We start from the raw sequence: 15,610 nt of genomic DNA, 5'->3' as shown, positions 1-15,610 counted from the left end.
TATACACGAGTATATACGGTAACTAGAATCCGATGGGACTCTGTGGAAGATTTGGACCGGGACCTCATACACACACACACACGTATGTATATATGCCCCATCCTGGTCTATATATCCCCCATCCTGGCATTTATGTCCCTTACCCTGGGCCCCATCTTGGTAATATAGCCCTTACCGTGTTGTATGTCCCTTATCCTGGTATGTGTCCCTTATCCTGGGCCACATGCTGGTAAATGTCCCACGTTCTGCTGCTGTTTTTTAATGCATAGAAAAAAATAAACAGTTATACTTAGATCAGACTCACTCCTGCTGTGCAGCGTCCTCTTCTGAAGCCAGTAGCTGACTTCAGCATGCAAACGCTAAGAGCGCACCATGTCACTGCCATGTGCCTCCAGTCAGGTGCACGACGACGTTAGCTGCCAGCAGCGTGTATTGCCGCACACGGATCAGACGGGTCTGTGCACCGCAATACACTTCAACATGATGTGTGTCTGAGGATGTACTTTCAGTTGAAGCTTCTGATGACGTCTGCGGACAGCCAACCGCATGGGCCCCCACCTGCATGGACCCGGTCGATGTACTTTCTACCTCCAAGGAAATTGGAATTGTGCATTATGATGATTTTTTGGACTGCAATGTGCCCATATATTGTTCTTTTCCAGGGGGCCTTCTCCTGAGGATCATATCTTGGTACTTATTACAGCACTGTAAGCAGCTCGCACATAGCAATGCATTGATTTTTTACTTCATGCCATGTCCAGTCCACCTTCCCAGGCAGAGCTCTAATCAGCTGAATCTCTATTCCAGTCCACAAACATCCATATAATCTGCAGTGGTCAATTTTTGTATTTTCAATTTTTTAACAATTAGCTGGAGGAATGATGTCAACAGTGAATGAAAGGTAAGCTAAAGTACAATTTAATTTAAGAGATGAACACAAACTCCAATAAATAAACCTCCTAGTTATGTATCTTCTCTCGCTGTCTTTTGCTAACCCCATCAAATGATATAACCCCCTCGGAGGACTTTGTCCTTGACATATGAGTAAGTGCACACCACTTACACAATCCACAAATCCAAAACTGGACCTTTTGGTAAAAGAACATCTTTCATTATTTACTCTTCCTTTTATAGAAAGTATATGACTATATGCTGCAATTCCACTAGTCCATGAGATGTCACAGTGTTTCATCCAAAGATTCATTGGATTTGCTGGTCTCCTTAAATCACAGTATGAAAAATCCACTTATATTGTTTGTCCACCTGGCATGTGTCATTGAATGTATAGACGTCTAGACCATGTCAGACATTGTCTTCAAGGGGTGCCAGTTTGGGTAGTATTCCCCTGAATGTTGGATTATTCTGAATCACATAGCAAGTTTTATGTGATCCCCAAATAGAAAAATACATTCTGTACATAGTCAGTGCTAAGAAGGAATAAATTAATTGCAATGAAGAGAAGACATGAACAAGTTGCAAAACTACTCATTTGCACACATTGACCCACTGTGTGACCCGACACTCCTCACACATAACATAGCAACACCAGTGAAAGCGACAGTTGCATCGTTCCCGGCGTGTCTGCATTAAAATATTGTGACCTCGTCCACAGCAAAGACTGGCACAGCTGTCCATCTGATGGCTTGTCTTATTGCATACTCTTCCTTGAGTACCCGGGGAGTCTACAAAAGGGTCTCTCTCACAGAAGTCAGGGGACTTTTCAAAGTAGACCAGCTCACGAGCCAGTCGCTTCTTGTTGAGACGGGGATGGAAAGCCCCACTGTTCTTATTACGGGAGTTCACAAAAACAGCACGTTGTAGTTTTTCACGAAGTAACGTGCTAACAGTCCGAAAATCGGGAGTTACATGCCAACAAGTTTTAAACTGGCAACTTCCTGATGTTCCGTGACACTTACACCTTCGCTTCATGTTTTCTGTCACTGCCTAGAAAGATAAGACAAAAAGTAGATGTTAGGAAGAAGTAATTATATACAGGCTTAACAAAGAGCATTATCATACAGCACGAAGGGTACAGAGTTGGTGCTAAAAGCCTCTGTGCTCCTGTATCTGGCGTGTTTCTATTTTATTTCTGTGCCTTCTCTTCCTTTTTGTGCCCTGTATGTACATTTATGTTTTTTCTGTATAGAGAACATGGGGAGGAGATCGATATGGAGAACATGAGGTGGCCCTATATGGAAAACGTGGGGGAGCTTGATATAGAGAACATTGGTGGCTCTGTATTGAGAACATGGCATGGGGCTCTTTATGGAGAACAAGGAGGGGAGCTTGGTATGGAGAACATAGGGGAAAGGTAAGTATGGAGAACATGAGGGGCTCTGTATGGGGAACATGGGGGAGATCTGTATTGAGATTATGAGGGGTAGCTCGGTATGGGGAACTTGATGGGGCCTCTGTATTAAGAACATGGGTGGGCCCCGGCATGGAGAATATGGGGGGACCCAGTATGGTGAACATGGGGGGACCCAGTATGGTGAACATGGGAGGATCTCGGTATGGAGAACATGGAGGGAGATTCAGTATGAAAAACATGAGGGGGGAGCTGTATGGAGAACTTGGGGAAGACGTGGTATAAAAAACATGAGTGGAGCTCAATATGGAGAACATAGAGTGGATCTTAATGGAGAACATGGAGAAGTTCGATATGGAGGACATAGGGGGACGCGGCATGGAGAACATGAGAGGAGCTCAAGACAGAGAACATGGGGGTGGTTCTGTATGGATAACATGGGGGACCCGGTATGAAGAACAAGGTGGGCTCTGTATGGAGAATATGGGGCTTGTTATAGAGAACATAGGGGAAGTTGTGTATGGAGACCAGGGTGGAGGTCAAGTGGAGGGCTCTGAATGGCGAACAATGGAGGAGCTTGGTATGGAGAACATGAGAGGGCTCTTTATGGAGAACATGGGGATAGCTCAATGTGGAGGACATTGGGGGCTCTGTATGGAGACTATAGGTGAGAACTGGTATGAAGAACATAGAAGAGGAGCCAGTATGAAGAACATGGAGGGGACTCGGCATAGAGAATATGGGGAGGGCAAGGTATGGAGAACATGACGGGGCTCTGAAATGAGAACATGGGGTGGCTGTATGGAGAACAACTTGATGACTTAGCCCGATCCCACACTATTCTGTGCGATACTCTGCTGCTACATTGTTAGTGAGCTCCCTCTCCCCTCTTTGCACATGAAGAACATGGAGGGCCCGGTATGAAGAATATGGGGGGAGCTTGGTATGGAGAACATGGAGGCCTCTGTATGGAGAACATAGGGGTAGCTTGGTATGGAGGACATGGGGGCTTTGCACATGTGGGGCTCTGTATGGACAACATGGCAGGTGGCTCTGTATGGAGGACATGTGGGTGACTCGGTATGGAGGATAGGAGGGGGGCTCTGTATGGAGAACATGGAGGGGGGACTTGGTATGGAGAACATGAGGGAGGCTCAGTAAGGAGAATGGGGTAGCATGGGAGGGGCTCAATATGGAGAATAGGGGGGCTTGTTATGGAGAATGGGTAGCATGGGGGACTTAGAATGGAGAATAGGAGATTCAGTATGGAGAATGTGTAGCATTGGGTTACGCGTATGGTGTGGGTACAACATGAGGGGGAAAGTGAAGAGGGGGCTACATGGAGTGGGGACAATGTGGAGATAACAGTTCATAAGTGAAGAAGGTGTGAAGAGTATACTTCATAATGGAAGGGATAGTGTGGTTGTTAATTATTTGAGAGAGTCGTGTGGCTGTCATATTTCAGTAGGGCACACAGTGGAGTGGGAATATTTCATAGTGTGGAGACCGCGTACCATAAGTGGGACAGTGTGGGGTAATTATTTTGCGTAGGGAGCATCGTGAAGGGCAATTCTTATTGGCTTTTATTAGCTCTTTTGACTTTCTTGGCTCATGCAGACTATAGTGCTTGGCATGGCAAAGAGAAGTGAACCTGCGCACGAGTGCAACTGGGGTATACTGTGATGACAACTTTGGATGTGTCATGCACATGAAGCAGGGATGGAACATGACAATTGTAAGAAAAGAGGAGACGGATCAAGACCAGAGATGCCCATCAGACTGGACCGCAGAGTCTATTAATATAATAAAAGCTCTTTTGTGCCTTGCATAGGTGATTGGGGACACACATACATACAGCATACCAAAATGCTATATAAGAGGGCTTATAGATGCTGACAGTAATTTATATGGAGAAAACCTGGTGAAAGGTTCCCTTGAATTTTCAAATGTCAGGTCATAACAGTGCACCAAAGCTTAGGCCAGGCCAAGGGTGCACGGAAGTGTCTTCATTTGCATATTAGATAAATATCACTGTCAGTAAATATTTTGCTAAACTGTATATTCCTGGTATTATTTTAATAGAGGCTACGTTCCCTATATACATCTTTATGCAGTCTAATTTTGTAGTCATTTTGGGGTGATATACTCCATTTCAGTAAGCTTAAAATTAATTTCACCCAATAAATGAACATTTTGCCTGTGCATCAGGTGATTGACAGCCTGTTTAGATAGATCAGTAATCAGTTTTCCATTATCAGCTGCAGTGTTAAAGGAGTTGCCTGGTCTAAAACTACAAATCTGCAGTCACATTCTGTGATTACAGACTTATGAATCCTCACATAATACACTGATTGCTGTAAGGACTCTCCGATGTCAGCGTCTGGAACTGCAGTCATGGGACTGCAGGTAAGTGATTTGCCTTTTTGCAGCCATAGACTATGTAAGTATATTTAGTGAAGCCTCGCACATCTAGTTAGATTGTGGCTGGGATTATGCATATCACATTCTTGTTGTAACATGACCACCTTTCCTGGTGCTGACTCTGAAAAATCCTCACAGCAAGCAGTGTGGGCGCTGGGAGAATTCACAACTCTGAAGTCACGTAGAGTGACGGCAGATTTGTAGTTTCGGACCAGCCAACCCCTGTAATGCTCCTTAAAGGGGTTGTTTCAAGTTGAAAAGTTATCTCCTATCAGCATGTGGTCAGAACTCCAGCATTTCGATGATATGGAGCAGAGGTCGATCATCTGCATTACCTCTCCATTCTTTCTTAATGGGAGCACTGGAGATAACTGATCGCAGCTCTCTGCTGATCTTTGGCATTCTCATTAAAATGAATGAAGCAGTAGTAGTCAGCGAGGCTGCACGGAGTCCCCTGGCTGACCTGAGGTGAACTGATGAGTGTGGGAAAAAGTTCAGAAACTTTCCCACGCTCATTAGTTCATTTCCCGTCAGCGGGGAGGCTGCGCAGAGATGAACTAATTCATTCTGGCAGTGGTTTACAACAGGGCTAGTCGCATTAGCACCGGTCCCATTGCAAATCAGTTAACCCCTTCTGATGGATTGCCGCGGGGGACCTGATTGACCAGCGGAGAGATATGTATATTGTTGCCTTTTTGTTTTATTTTTTTACAGGACCATGGTTTTTTATGGATTAGCAGATGAATAAATTTGGTAAAAAACTAGGCGTGTTTATTTCATTAAAAGATTTTTTAATTAATGTCTGTGTGTTTCTTTATCCCTTTACTATTGTAGGGTTAATAATGGATAGGTGCCTTATTGATACCTCTCCATTATTAATCCGGCTTAACGTCACCTTCCAATAGCAAGGTGACATTAACGCATTAATATTAACCCATTAGCCACTGCTACAGGGTAATGGGAATAGAGAGGCTAAGTGCCAGAAAAGGCGCATCTTATAGATGTGCCTTTTCTGGGGTGTCTACGGGCAGATTTTTGTAGCCGGGGGGGCCAAAAACAATGGTTCCTCTCAAGGCTATTAATATCTGCCCTCACTCACTGGCTTTCCCTCTCTGGTTGCGAAATTACTGCGGGAGCCCACGCAATTTTTTTCAACTAATTAACCCCTTAATTTAAGACCTATATGTCCCAAATTTTACACACATACCCTAATCTAATTATTAGTCAGGGACATATAAAAAAATAAATGAATTGAAATGGTTTACTGTATATAAACCATGTGTCATTTCATGTCGGAATTTGTATTGATTTTACAGAACCGGCTATTCTGCTATGTAGAACTCTATGAAATATGAATATATATACATATATATATATTTATGTGTGTGTCTGTCTCAATGACATGTGTATATATATATATATATATATATATATATACAGTAGAATATATATATATATATATGTCTATATCTATTCTTTCATTTGTGTTTTAACCTGTCACTGGGCTCCATTATATGTCCATTTTGCAAGCCGGCGAGAAAATCTCAGCAGACGGATGCAATATGGATGTCATACGGATGCTTACATGTGCAAAAAACGCAGCCACACTTTGACAACGGATGACATACGGATCACTGTTCAGGGAACATTTCTGCGTATTACAATCGTAAAATACGGTCCGTATTTCTATACGTTGTGTCTGACTCCAGCCTTACTCACTTACTATGAGCGCCGACCACGGGGCGGTACTCACAGCAAGCCGGCAGTGACTACCATAGAGGTCTCCTGGCTGACATGTGCCGGGAAAGATGTGGGCTCACTGCCAGAGCCCACATCAAAGGGAGGGTGTCCAACATCGGCGTACTATTGTGCCCAATGTCGGAAAGGGGTTAAACCACCATAATTTTACACAGCAGCTGTATATTTAGGAATGGATTGCAAAGCCCTAAGCTCCTCCTACAGCCTGTTTTCAATCACTCTTTCCAACAGCAGTTGTCACTAGGCTAAATGCAGAATGTATAGCATAGAAACAGAAAGATGAGCAATTAAAAGGACTTTTAGTATGAAGGTTCAGCCTCAGCAACAGTAGCACCACAGTAGCACACACAGACCAGGAAAACTACTCTCTTCCTCCAATCTCAACTGATCTCCCTGAGACCTGTAATGGCATCAATGAGCCAAACGAGGCGGTGACAGTGCTTTTATAACCTCTGATGAGGAAATGCGGCCAGCCAATCACAGTAATGCCACTACCAAGATGGCTACGGCATTACATTGAATGGCAGGCAATCTCTGCATGTTTATTGGCTGTGTAACAGGTGCCTAACATGCGGTGCGGGAATTTGAGCATTCAAACAGAGCATCAGCCATTGCTCGACAAGTGTGAGCATATACGAACACCCAGATACTTGAGTGATATCCGAGTATCACCAAGCACATTCACTCATCACTAGTCAATATGCTTTGCATTTATGCATGAAAATGTCCAAAACTTTACAAAAATTTTGAAAAAGTTGCAGTTTTTGTTAGGAAGTTTTTAATGTTTCAAGTGCTTCACAAGAATAATAGCAAAGGGAAGAAAATAATGAAAAATTAATTTTTTCCCACAAAAATGTTGATTTAGCCCCAATTTTCTTATTTTCACAAGGATTACAGGGGAAATTTAACCACCCAATTTGTTCTTGAATTTCTGAGTACACCAATGCCTTATAGACTGCGAATACCATGTTGCATTTGAAGAGCCCACAAATGGCCCCATTTTAGAAACTATACCCCTCATTGAATTTATCTAGGGTTGTGTTGAGCATTTTGAACCCAAAGGTGTTTCACAAAATTTTAAAATGTTGGACTGTGAAAACTAAAAATGACATTTTGTTCCCAAAAATGTTGATTGAGCCCCAAATTTTTCATTTTCACAAGGGTAACAGGAGAATATTGACCAACAATTTCTTGTGCAATTTCTACTGAGTACACCGATGCACCATATGTGGAGTAATACTACTGTTTGGGAACACCGGAGGGCCCGGAAGGGAAGGAGCGCTATTTGATTTTTCAGTCACAGATCTGACTGAAATAGACTGTGAATACCATGTCACAGTTGAAGAGCCCCAAAAGTGTCAAAACAGCAGAAACCCCCAAGAAGTGACCCCATTTTGGAAACTACACCACTTAAGGAATTTATCTCGGTATGGCTACTTTCACACTTGCGTTTTTTTGCGCTGCGCACCGTCCGCAGTGCAAACGCACATAAAAAACGCATCATGCGTTTGTGTGCGTTTTTTGCGGTTTTGCGCATTTTTAAAAAAAAAACAACGCATGCTTTTTTTGCACTGACAGCGCACCCATAGACTATTATGGGTGTTTGGGTGAAAAAAACGCATTGCGTGCGCATGCGTCTTTTTGGGACAAGTCGGACGCACAAAAAATGCAACAGGATGCATTTTGTGCGCTCCAGCGAACGCTACAAAAAAAACGCATGCGCGTACAAACGCATGTGTATGCGCACCCATGTAAAGTATAGGAAAAAAATGCATGCTTTCTTTGAGCAAAAAACAGCGCGAAAAAACACACGTGTGAAACCAGCCTATGTGGTGAGCATTTTGAACCCAGAAAAATTTTAAAACATTGGACTGTGAAAATTAAAAATTACATTTTTGCCCCCAAAATGTTGCTTTGGCCCCAAATATTTCATTTTCATAAGGATGGCAGTAGAAAATGCACCTCCCAATTTGTTGTGCAATTTCTCCAGTATGACAATGCTACATTTGTGATGTAAAACTACTGTTCAGGCACACAGTACAGCTTTAAAAGGAAGGGGTGCCATTTTGGAAAGCAGACTATGCTTGTGTGGTTTCTTGGAACCCTAGCACATTTATAGAGCCCTTGTACTGCCAGAAGAGCACTAAGTCCGCAAAAAGGACACAATTTTGGAAACCACACCACTCAGACAATTCCCCTAAGAGTTTGGTGAGCATATTTAACCCACATATGCGTCACATAATTTTATAACATTGGGACATCAAGATGAAAAATTAATTTTTTTCCATGAAAATGTTATTATAGCCCCAAATGTTTAACTTTCACAAGGAATAATAGGAGGAAACAAACCCAAACATTTATAAAGCAATTTCTTCGGAATGCAGCAATACCTAATATGTGATCAGAAACTACTACTCATCACAAGTGGTGAGTTCTCCTTCAATGGAAGTCTTCAAACAGAAGCTGGACCGACATCTGACTGGGATGATTTAGCGAATCCTGCTTTGAGCAGGGGGTTGGACCAGATGGCCCAGGAGGTCCCTTCCAACTCTACGATTCTATGATTCAATGATATTTGTGCACACGGTGGGGCTCAGAAAGGAAGAATCACTTTTGGAGCACAAATCTAGAAGAAATAGCTTGTGGGAGCCACTTGCAGAGCCCCCAAAGTGCCACAGTAGAAAACCCAGTTAATTGAACCTATTTTGGAAACTACACTCCTCAATGGTAATCATCGGAGGTGTAATGAATATTTTTATCCTATAAGCGTATTACCAATTTGTTTACCATTGGGATGTGAGAAAATGAAAAATTACATTTGTTACAATAATTATATTTAGATCAAAATGTTTCATCTTTACCATATCCATAAAGAAAAACGCACCATGTAAATTATTATGCTATATCTTCTATGTATGGCAACGCCCTATATATGTTGATACACTATTGTTTGGGCATAAGGTAGGACTCAGAATTGCCTTTTGGCTTTTAGGGAGCAATGTTTCCCTAATAGTGATTTGTATGTGCAATTTCCAGAGCCCCTAAGCTTCCAAAACAGCAGAAATCCCCAAAATGATACAGCTTTGTGGCACATGATCTTACAGATGCGGTGATAACAAATATGAACCATTTTTAAGCTGCATTTATTTTTTTCAAGATTGAAACTTTTTTTAATGGGAAAACTGGGATTTTGGGAAAAAGATTTTTTTACTCTTAAAAAAAAAATAATTTCCATTTTTTTTTCCATATTTATTAGTTCATCAAGTAGAATTGATTATGCAAACATATGAGTGCTTTAGTAACACACAACACTACCTCAGTTGTGCTGTGCATTACACTATCCTGTAACTCTCCTATCGGGCCTCAATTCTGGTAGGATTTGAGAGACTATTGTGTATAGCAGACCTGGAAACCTTTGTCAGGCCTTTGGTTAACATTCACACTCTGTGATCTCGCTTCAGGGAAACTGATGGGCTGCCAAACGGAATTATTACTTTTTGTCAAACTCTTCATGTGCCGCTGTCTTGTCAGAGGCATATGAGAGGATAAACGGCTAGGATCGCCGAGACCACAATTCCTAGCAATTACAGTAGAGACCTAGCTGGGTATATAATTTTGGTTGTTGCAGCTGATCACATCAGTACAGAAGCTGTACTGTGCAATGAGCATGATGTACATATCTGTCATGCCTACTCCTTTATGCAAATCTAAGTTTTAAATTTAATTATTATATAGTTGAAGCATTTAGGAACCACAGCAACTCAGTCATGAAATGGAAGACCATGTAAAGTTACTGTGATGCGCAGTGCATAAAGGTTGCCAACGGTCTGTGAAGTCTGCTGGGTTTCAAAGCTTCTCTGGCATTAACATCAGCAAAAAAACTTTTGCATCAGGAGCTGCACGGCATGGGTTTCCATGGACGAGCAGCTTCATGGGAGCCTTGCATCACCAAGCAAAATACCAAGTGTCCGGTGGAGTGATGTAAAGCTGGAGAAGTGGAAATGCATTCTGTGGAATGAGGAATTACACTTCTCTATCTGGCAGTCTGATGGATGCATCTGGGTTTGCCCAGGAGAACGTTACCTGCCTGACTGCACTGTGCCAACTGTAACGTTTGGTGGAGAAAGGATAATACTATGAGGTTGTTTTTCAGGGGTTAGTCTATGCCCCTTTTTTCTAGTGAAGGACTACTGTAATGCCTTTGTGACATTTTAGACAATTGTAGCTTTCAACTTTGTGAAAAAGTATGTTCCAGTATGACTGAGCTTCTATGCACAAAACAAGTTCCATGAACTCATAGTTGGGAGACTACAGTGGGGAAGAAATTGACTGGCTTGCATAGAGCCCTGATTTCAAAGCGATCAAACACCTCTGGAATGGACCAGAATGGAGCCAGGGCCTCTCGTCAAACATCAGTGTCTGACTTCACAAATATTCTCCTTCCCAGACGAGTGGAAGCTGTTTTAGCTGTAAAAGGGGATCAATTTAATATAAATACCTATGATTTTAGAATGGGATGTTACAAAAGTTCCTATGCAATGTGTAGATAACCCAAAACGTTTGACTATATAGTGAATTATTGTATATGTATATGTAGTACATAAATAGTAATTTATTAATCATTACCTGTCTCCCCACACGGTTATTATGTATCCTCATTCGTGCTTGAATATCCCTTGGTGACTCCCTGGAGTCAAGAAAATCCCTGGAAAATTTCTCTCCAAATTCCAGCTCATGCTTGCAGCCTCCCCATTCCCAAGTATCCTGGGGGCTGGGCTCAGGGGTCTCCCTAAGTAGTGGAGTCAAGTCTCTGGGGAGACCCCTTACCTTAGATAAAGCTTGAAGCTGCAGTTGGTTCAACTTTAAACGTATCTTCTCCTCAGTTCCCTTCCGTTTCCATTCACATCCACAGCCTTGCAGTTTGCCCAGACTGCAAGCTGTGGCTACTGAATGCATAACTCCAGCTGCTAGCAAAGAGAAGGCAAAGGCGCTCTCCCGAAAACCTAGTGGAGAAAACAAAAAATATTACAAAAATCATGTAGACTGAGACTGTTGAGAGGTTATATGATATGGAAATGTTCTTGTTGACATCAGTTGACCTAACATGATGAAAAACATGTCTGTACATAATAAGTGATCTGCCCAATGAACAGTCTTCTATTAAAATTCTCAGGGACCAATAAACAATTTACAAATGAGGGTGATTCATAAGTGTTTTCAGCTGAAAACTGCTATAAAATACTTTGAAAAATTTTGTGCAATGTGGAGTTGACCTATAATTTTGATACTTTTGCCAGTTTCAAGCCTGCTTGAAGCAAATCAGCCAAAATGTGCAGAGCTGGAACGAACAAGGCATGGCCACGCCCACCCATCAAATTTGTCAACAGTGCTGACTGATTTGAGCAGCATTTCTGGCTAGGTGCACCCAATTAATAAAATGCAATTAATTAATTGAGTAGTTTGCACATGTTAATAATTTTGGGGCATCTAGGTCCTGAATGGCCCTTAATAGGACTTGAAAAGGGACTCTTCATGAATGAGGCCAAGGTTTTTATTGTAAAGCCAGTCAGAGTTTAGATCCACTAAAAATGTTGTCTAAAAATAAACGTTTTGAAAAGTAGTATTAGCAAAATTATTATTGGTTTGATACCTTTGTGGTAGAACAGGTCAAAAAGTTTGCAGGACCGTGGTCCACTGGTCACCAGAACCCTGCAACCGCCTCCTAACTGCTGACATCCCTAGCTCCTCTTCTTAGTAGGCCGGCATGGCGTTATGAGTGTGTTGTGCAGCAATGATGACATCACTGTAGGCCTACTAATCAGAAGTTACACCGGAATTAGTGACACATAGGAGGACGAGTGTAGGGCTATGATCCAGCAGCCATGGAATACTGATGTGACCACTGGACCATGGTCCTGTAAATCTTTTTGCTGATATCGACTTAGTGGACCACCACACGGTGAAGTTCTACAGTAAACTCAGAGGAGAAGTTTCATTTGCTCATTATTTTCTTGCGCTTGTGATCTTCTATCTACAAGTCTCATACATCGTTTCTTGCTGCTGTAGGATGTATTCTCTATTGATTGATTCAAATCTTTGCTAGAACTTGTAGTACATTTGTGACAGACAGTTACATCACAGATCAGATCTGGTCTGAGGAGCATACTACAAGAAAGGGTTAAGAGTCCAGATCATTACTCTAACAGAAGCACAGTTCCCCAAAACTCCCATCCTAGAGTCAGACCTTTACAAATTGTGAAGTTACTACTTGCACTTGGGAATTTCCCAGCAGAAGCAGCTGTAAATAGTAAGCTTCTATTCTGTTTTACATACTTTGCCTTCATAACTCAATTCTCATTGGCCATGGTTCAATATGCTTTTAGGCTTCTTACTGATGACAGAGAAGTTTGAAGTTGTTCCAAAGGTACCAGGGTAAATTCGCCTTTAATGTGGTGATGTTTTTCGCACTTAGTTATACTTTTTTCCTAATGTTTAAAGTATTTCCTTTTATTATTTATGATTTTTTACAATTGCCAAAATAACACACTATCCAGTATTAGATGTGATGAAACATAATTGCACATGGATAGTTAAAACATATTTTCAAGAAAAATAATTCTAATGTTAAACATAAGGGTTTTATGTTAAAGTAGCAAAACAATCTAAAATGTTTAAAATGCAAAAATAATGTCGACATCAAAACAGACATCAATGTAAAGCTTAGAATAATCCATCTAATCCTTGTGGAGTATATGAGGATTCATCACTTTCCAAATAATAGCATATTTAATGCTTTACAGCTTTTCTAATCCCAATATTAAATGTTTATGATATTCTCTCTAATTTAATACATTTTCAGAACACTCATAGATGTGAGAAATGAAGCTAACAAATCCTACACTATTATATGTCTCCCAAAAGCATAACTGGAAACTAAGATTGCTCTTTCAATAACCATCTATAGAAATTTGGATAATAAAATAGTGAAAATGCTATAAAACATTTTATTATGGAGTAGAATTATTACTGTTCCTACTATTGCACTCTGTATAAGTAGTTCCTTATATAGGTATAGTATAATTGGTATAGCAGCTGCGAGGGAACTAATTTTTCATGGGATCCTAGTATTACTCATGTACCAGTTTAACATTAAAAACACTCTCCCAAAATAGGCCCCGATTCATTAAGACTGGCAATGTTCACGTCAGTATTGCTGAGGGTTCATGTTGAAGTCAGACACTCTTGATTCATTCATACGCACATGTCTGAATCATGTGTCTGAAAAGTGTTGTTCTCCTCTTTGCGCTTGGCTACAAATCTTACTCCAGTCAGGCACTGGAGTAAGATTTCTGTTATAACCCCTACCACAGCTCATCATGAATTAGACGAACTGTGGTGTCGCGCCCCCAACCAAGATCCGCAACAACAAATGTGACAATACCAAAGTTTCAAATTTTTTTGCATCTCCATGTTGTGCAAAACTTTTGCATCTTTTCGAACTTATTTACGCCAGAATTGTGGAGTAATCGCTTTGATGAATCAGGCCATAGTCTTTTTATTAAATTGCTTATATTACAAACCGGAATAGTCAAAGAGGCTGGAAATATATAATCCATACTAATGAAGGAATGTATACAGTAGTTATACACTTCTCAGCATTGGAACTGCAACACCAAGAAGGAAAATTCATGGAGTTATGGAAATTACAAGATCGATAGACATGTTAATGATATGCAAATGATGAAAAAATGGAGCAGCATTTTCAAAACATCTCAATTTATTCAGTATTAAGTATGAGTGCCACTTGCAGAAGTACACGCACTTACATGCCATGGCATGCTATCAGTGAGGTTATTTATGGTTGTCTGAGGAATGTTCTGCCACGCTGAATGCACAAATCATCAAATTCCACTGCTGGCAGCTTCCTTTTCAATTAATAATTTATGTCACAGATGTGCTTGGTGGGAGACAATTCTGGAGATGCTGCAGGATAAGGTAACATGTTTAAGCCACACAAGGCTTGCTCACAGTTGCACAAGCAACAAGTGGCCTTGCATTGTCACGTGCAGTTACCTCCTGGGACACTTTCATGTTCCCTTGTGAAGGCCTTGTCACAGTGTCGATCACATGGTGTTCAGTCCAATGTCTGGCTATCATTTCATCAAAGACAAAAACAAAACTCATTTTTGAACAGGAAAAGCCTCCATTGCTGTCTTGCTCTGCATATTGATAGTTTTTGAGAGTGGTGTTGTGAGGTCAATTAAATACTTGCAGCTGGACATCTGACTCATAGCCCAATGCCGTACAAAGACTTTCTGATGGTTTGGGTAGACACTATTTGAAACGTTATGCTTGGTATGTGAAGTTTATGACGGAATCACTGATTGGGTGGATCAAGGAAATGCTGTAGATATAGTATATCTTGACTTCAGCAAAGCATTTGACAAAGTATCTCATACAATCCTTATTTAAAAAATGACTAAGTATGGAATGGACAAGGCAACTGTTAGGTGGATTCATAACTGGCTTAGTGATCGGACCCAAAGAGTGGTCGTAAATGGCTGCACATCCAGTTGGAAGAATGTCTCAAGTGGGGTACCACAGGGCTCTGTCCTGGGCCCTGTATTGTTCAACATCTTTATCAATGATTTAGATGAAGGAATTGAGGGTAAACTGATTAAATTTGCTGATGACACAAAGCTAGGAGGGATAGCTAATACTAGAGAAGAGAGAGAGAGGATCCAAAAAGATATAAATAAACTGGAGAAGTGGGCAGCAACTAACAGAATGGTTTTTAACAGGGAAAAATGCAAAGTACTACATCTGTGCAATAAAAATGAAAAAAGCATATACAGAATGGGAGGAATAGGGCTAAGCAACAGCACATGTGAAAAAGACTTGGGTATACTAATAGATCACAGACTGAATATGAGTCAACAGTGTGATGCAGCAGCAAAAAGGCAAATGCAATTCTAGGATGTATTAACAGAAGCATACAGTCTAGATCACGTGAAGTCATTATTTCCCTCTACTCCTCTTTGGTCAGACCTCATCTGGAATATTGTGTCCAGTTTTGGGCACTACATTTTAAAAAAGACATCAACAAACTGGAGCAAGTTCAGA

The 15,610-nt window shown here is 41.1% G+C and overlaps 1 protein-coding gene across 5 annotated transcripts in view; it reads right to left on the bottom strand.

Annotated features, from left to right (window-relative positions):
* Positions 1–902: 902 nt before the first annotated feature.
* The window catches only part of WNT10B (Wnt family member 10B), a 96,827-nt gene continuing 82,119 nt past the window's right edge, over positions 903–15,610 (bottom strand). For 4 of the 5 annotated variants that reach the window (XM_073563451.1, XM_073563450.1, XM_073563449.1 and 1 more), the window contains 2 exons: positions 11,114–11,490; positions 903–1,944 (listed from right to left, as the gene is read on the bottom strand). In XM_073563451.1, coding sequence (XP_073419552.1) covers positions 1,486–1,944; positions 11,114–11,490 — 836 coding nt within the window. In that variant the 3' untranslated portion in view covers positions 903–1,485. The remainder of the gene's footprint in view (positions 1,945–11,113; positions 11,491–15,610) is intronic. The other variant, XM_073563454.1, reaches the window with a different exon arrangement.

This window comes from Dendrobates tinctorius, unplaced genomic scaffold, assembly GCF_039654945.1.
Source record: "Dendrobates tinctorius isolate UK_male_01 unplaced genomic scaffold, ASM3965494v1 ptg000388l, whole genome shotgun sequence".
In the NCBI taxonomy this organism is placed as follows: domain Eukaryota; kingdom Metazoa; phylum Chordata; class Amphibia; order Anura; family Dendrobatidae; genus Dendrobates; species Dendrobates tinctorius.
Note: the sequence above shows the minus strand (reverse complement) of the source record. Positions and strands in the feature narration are given on the sequence as shown.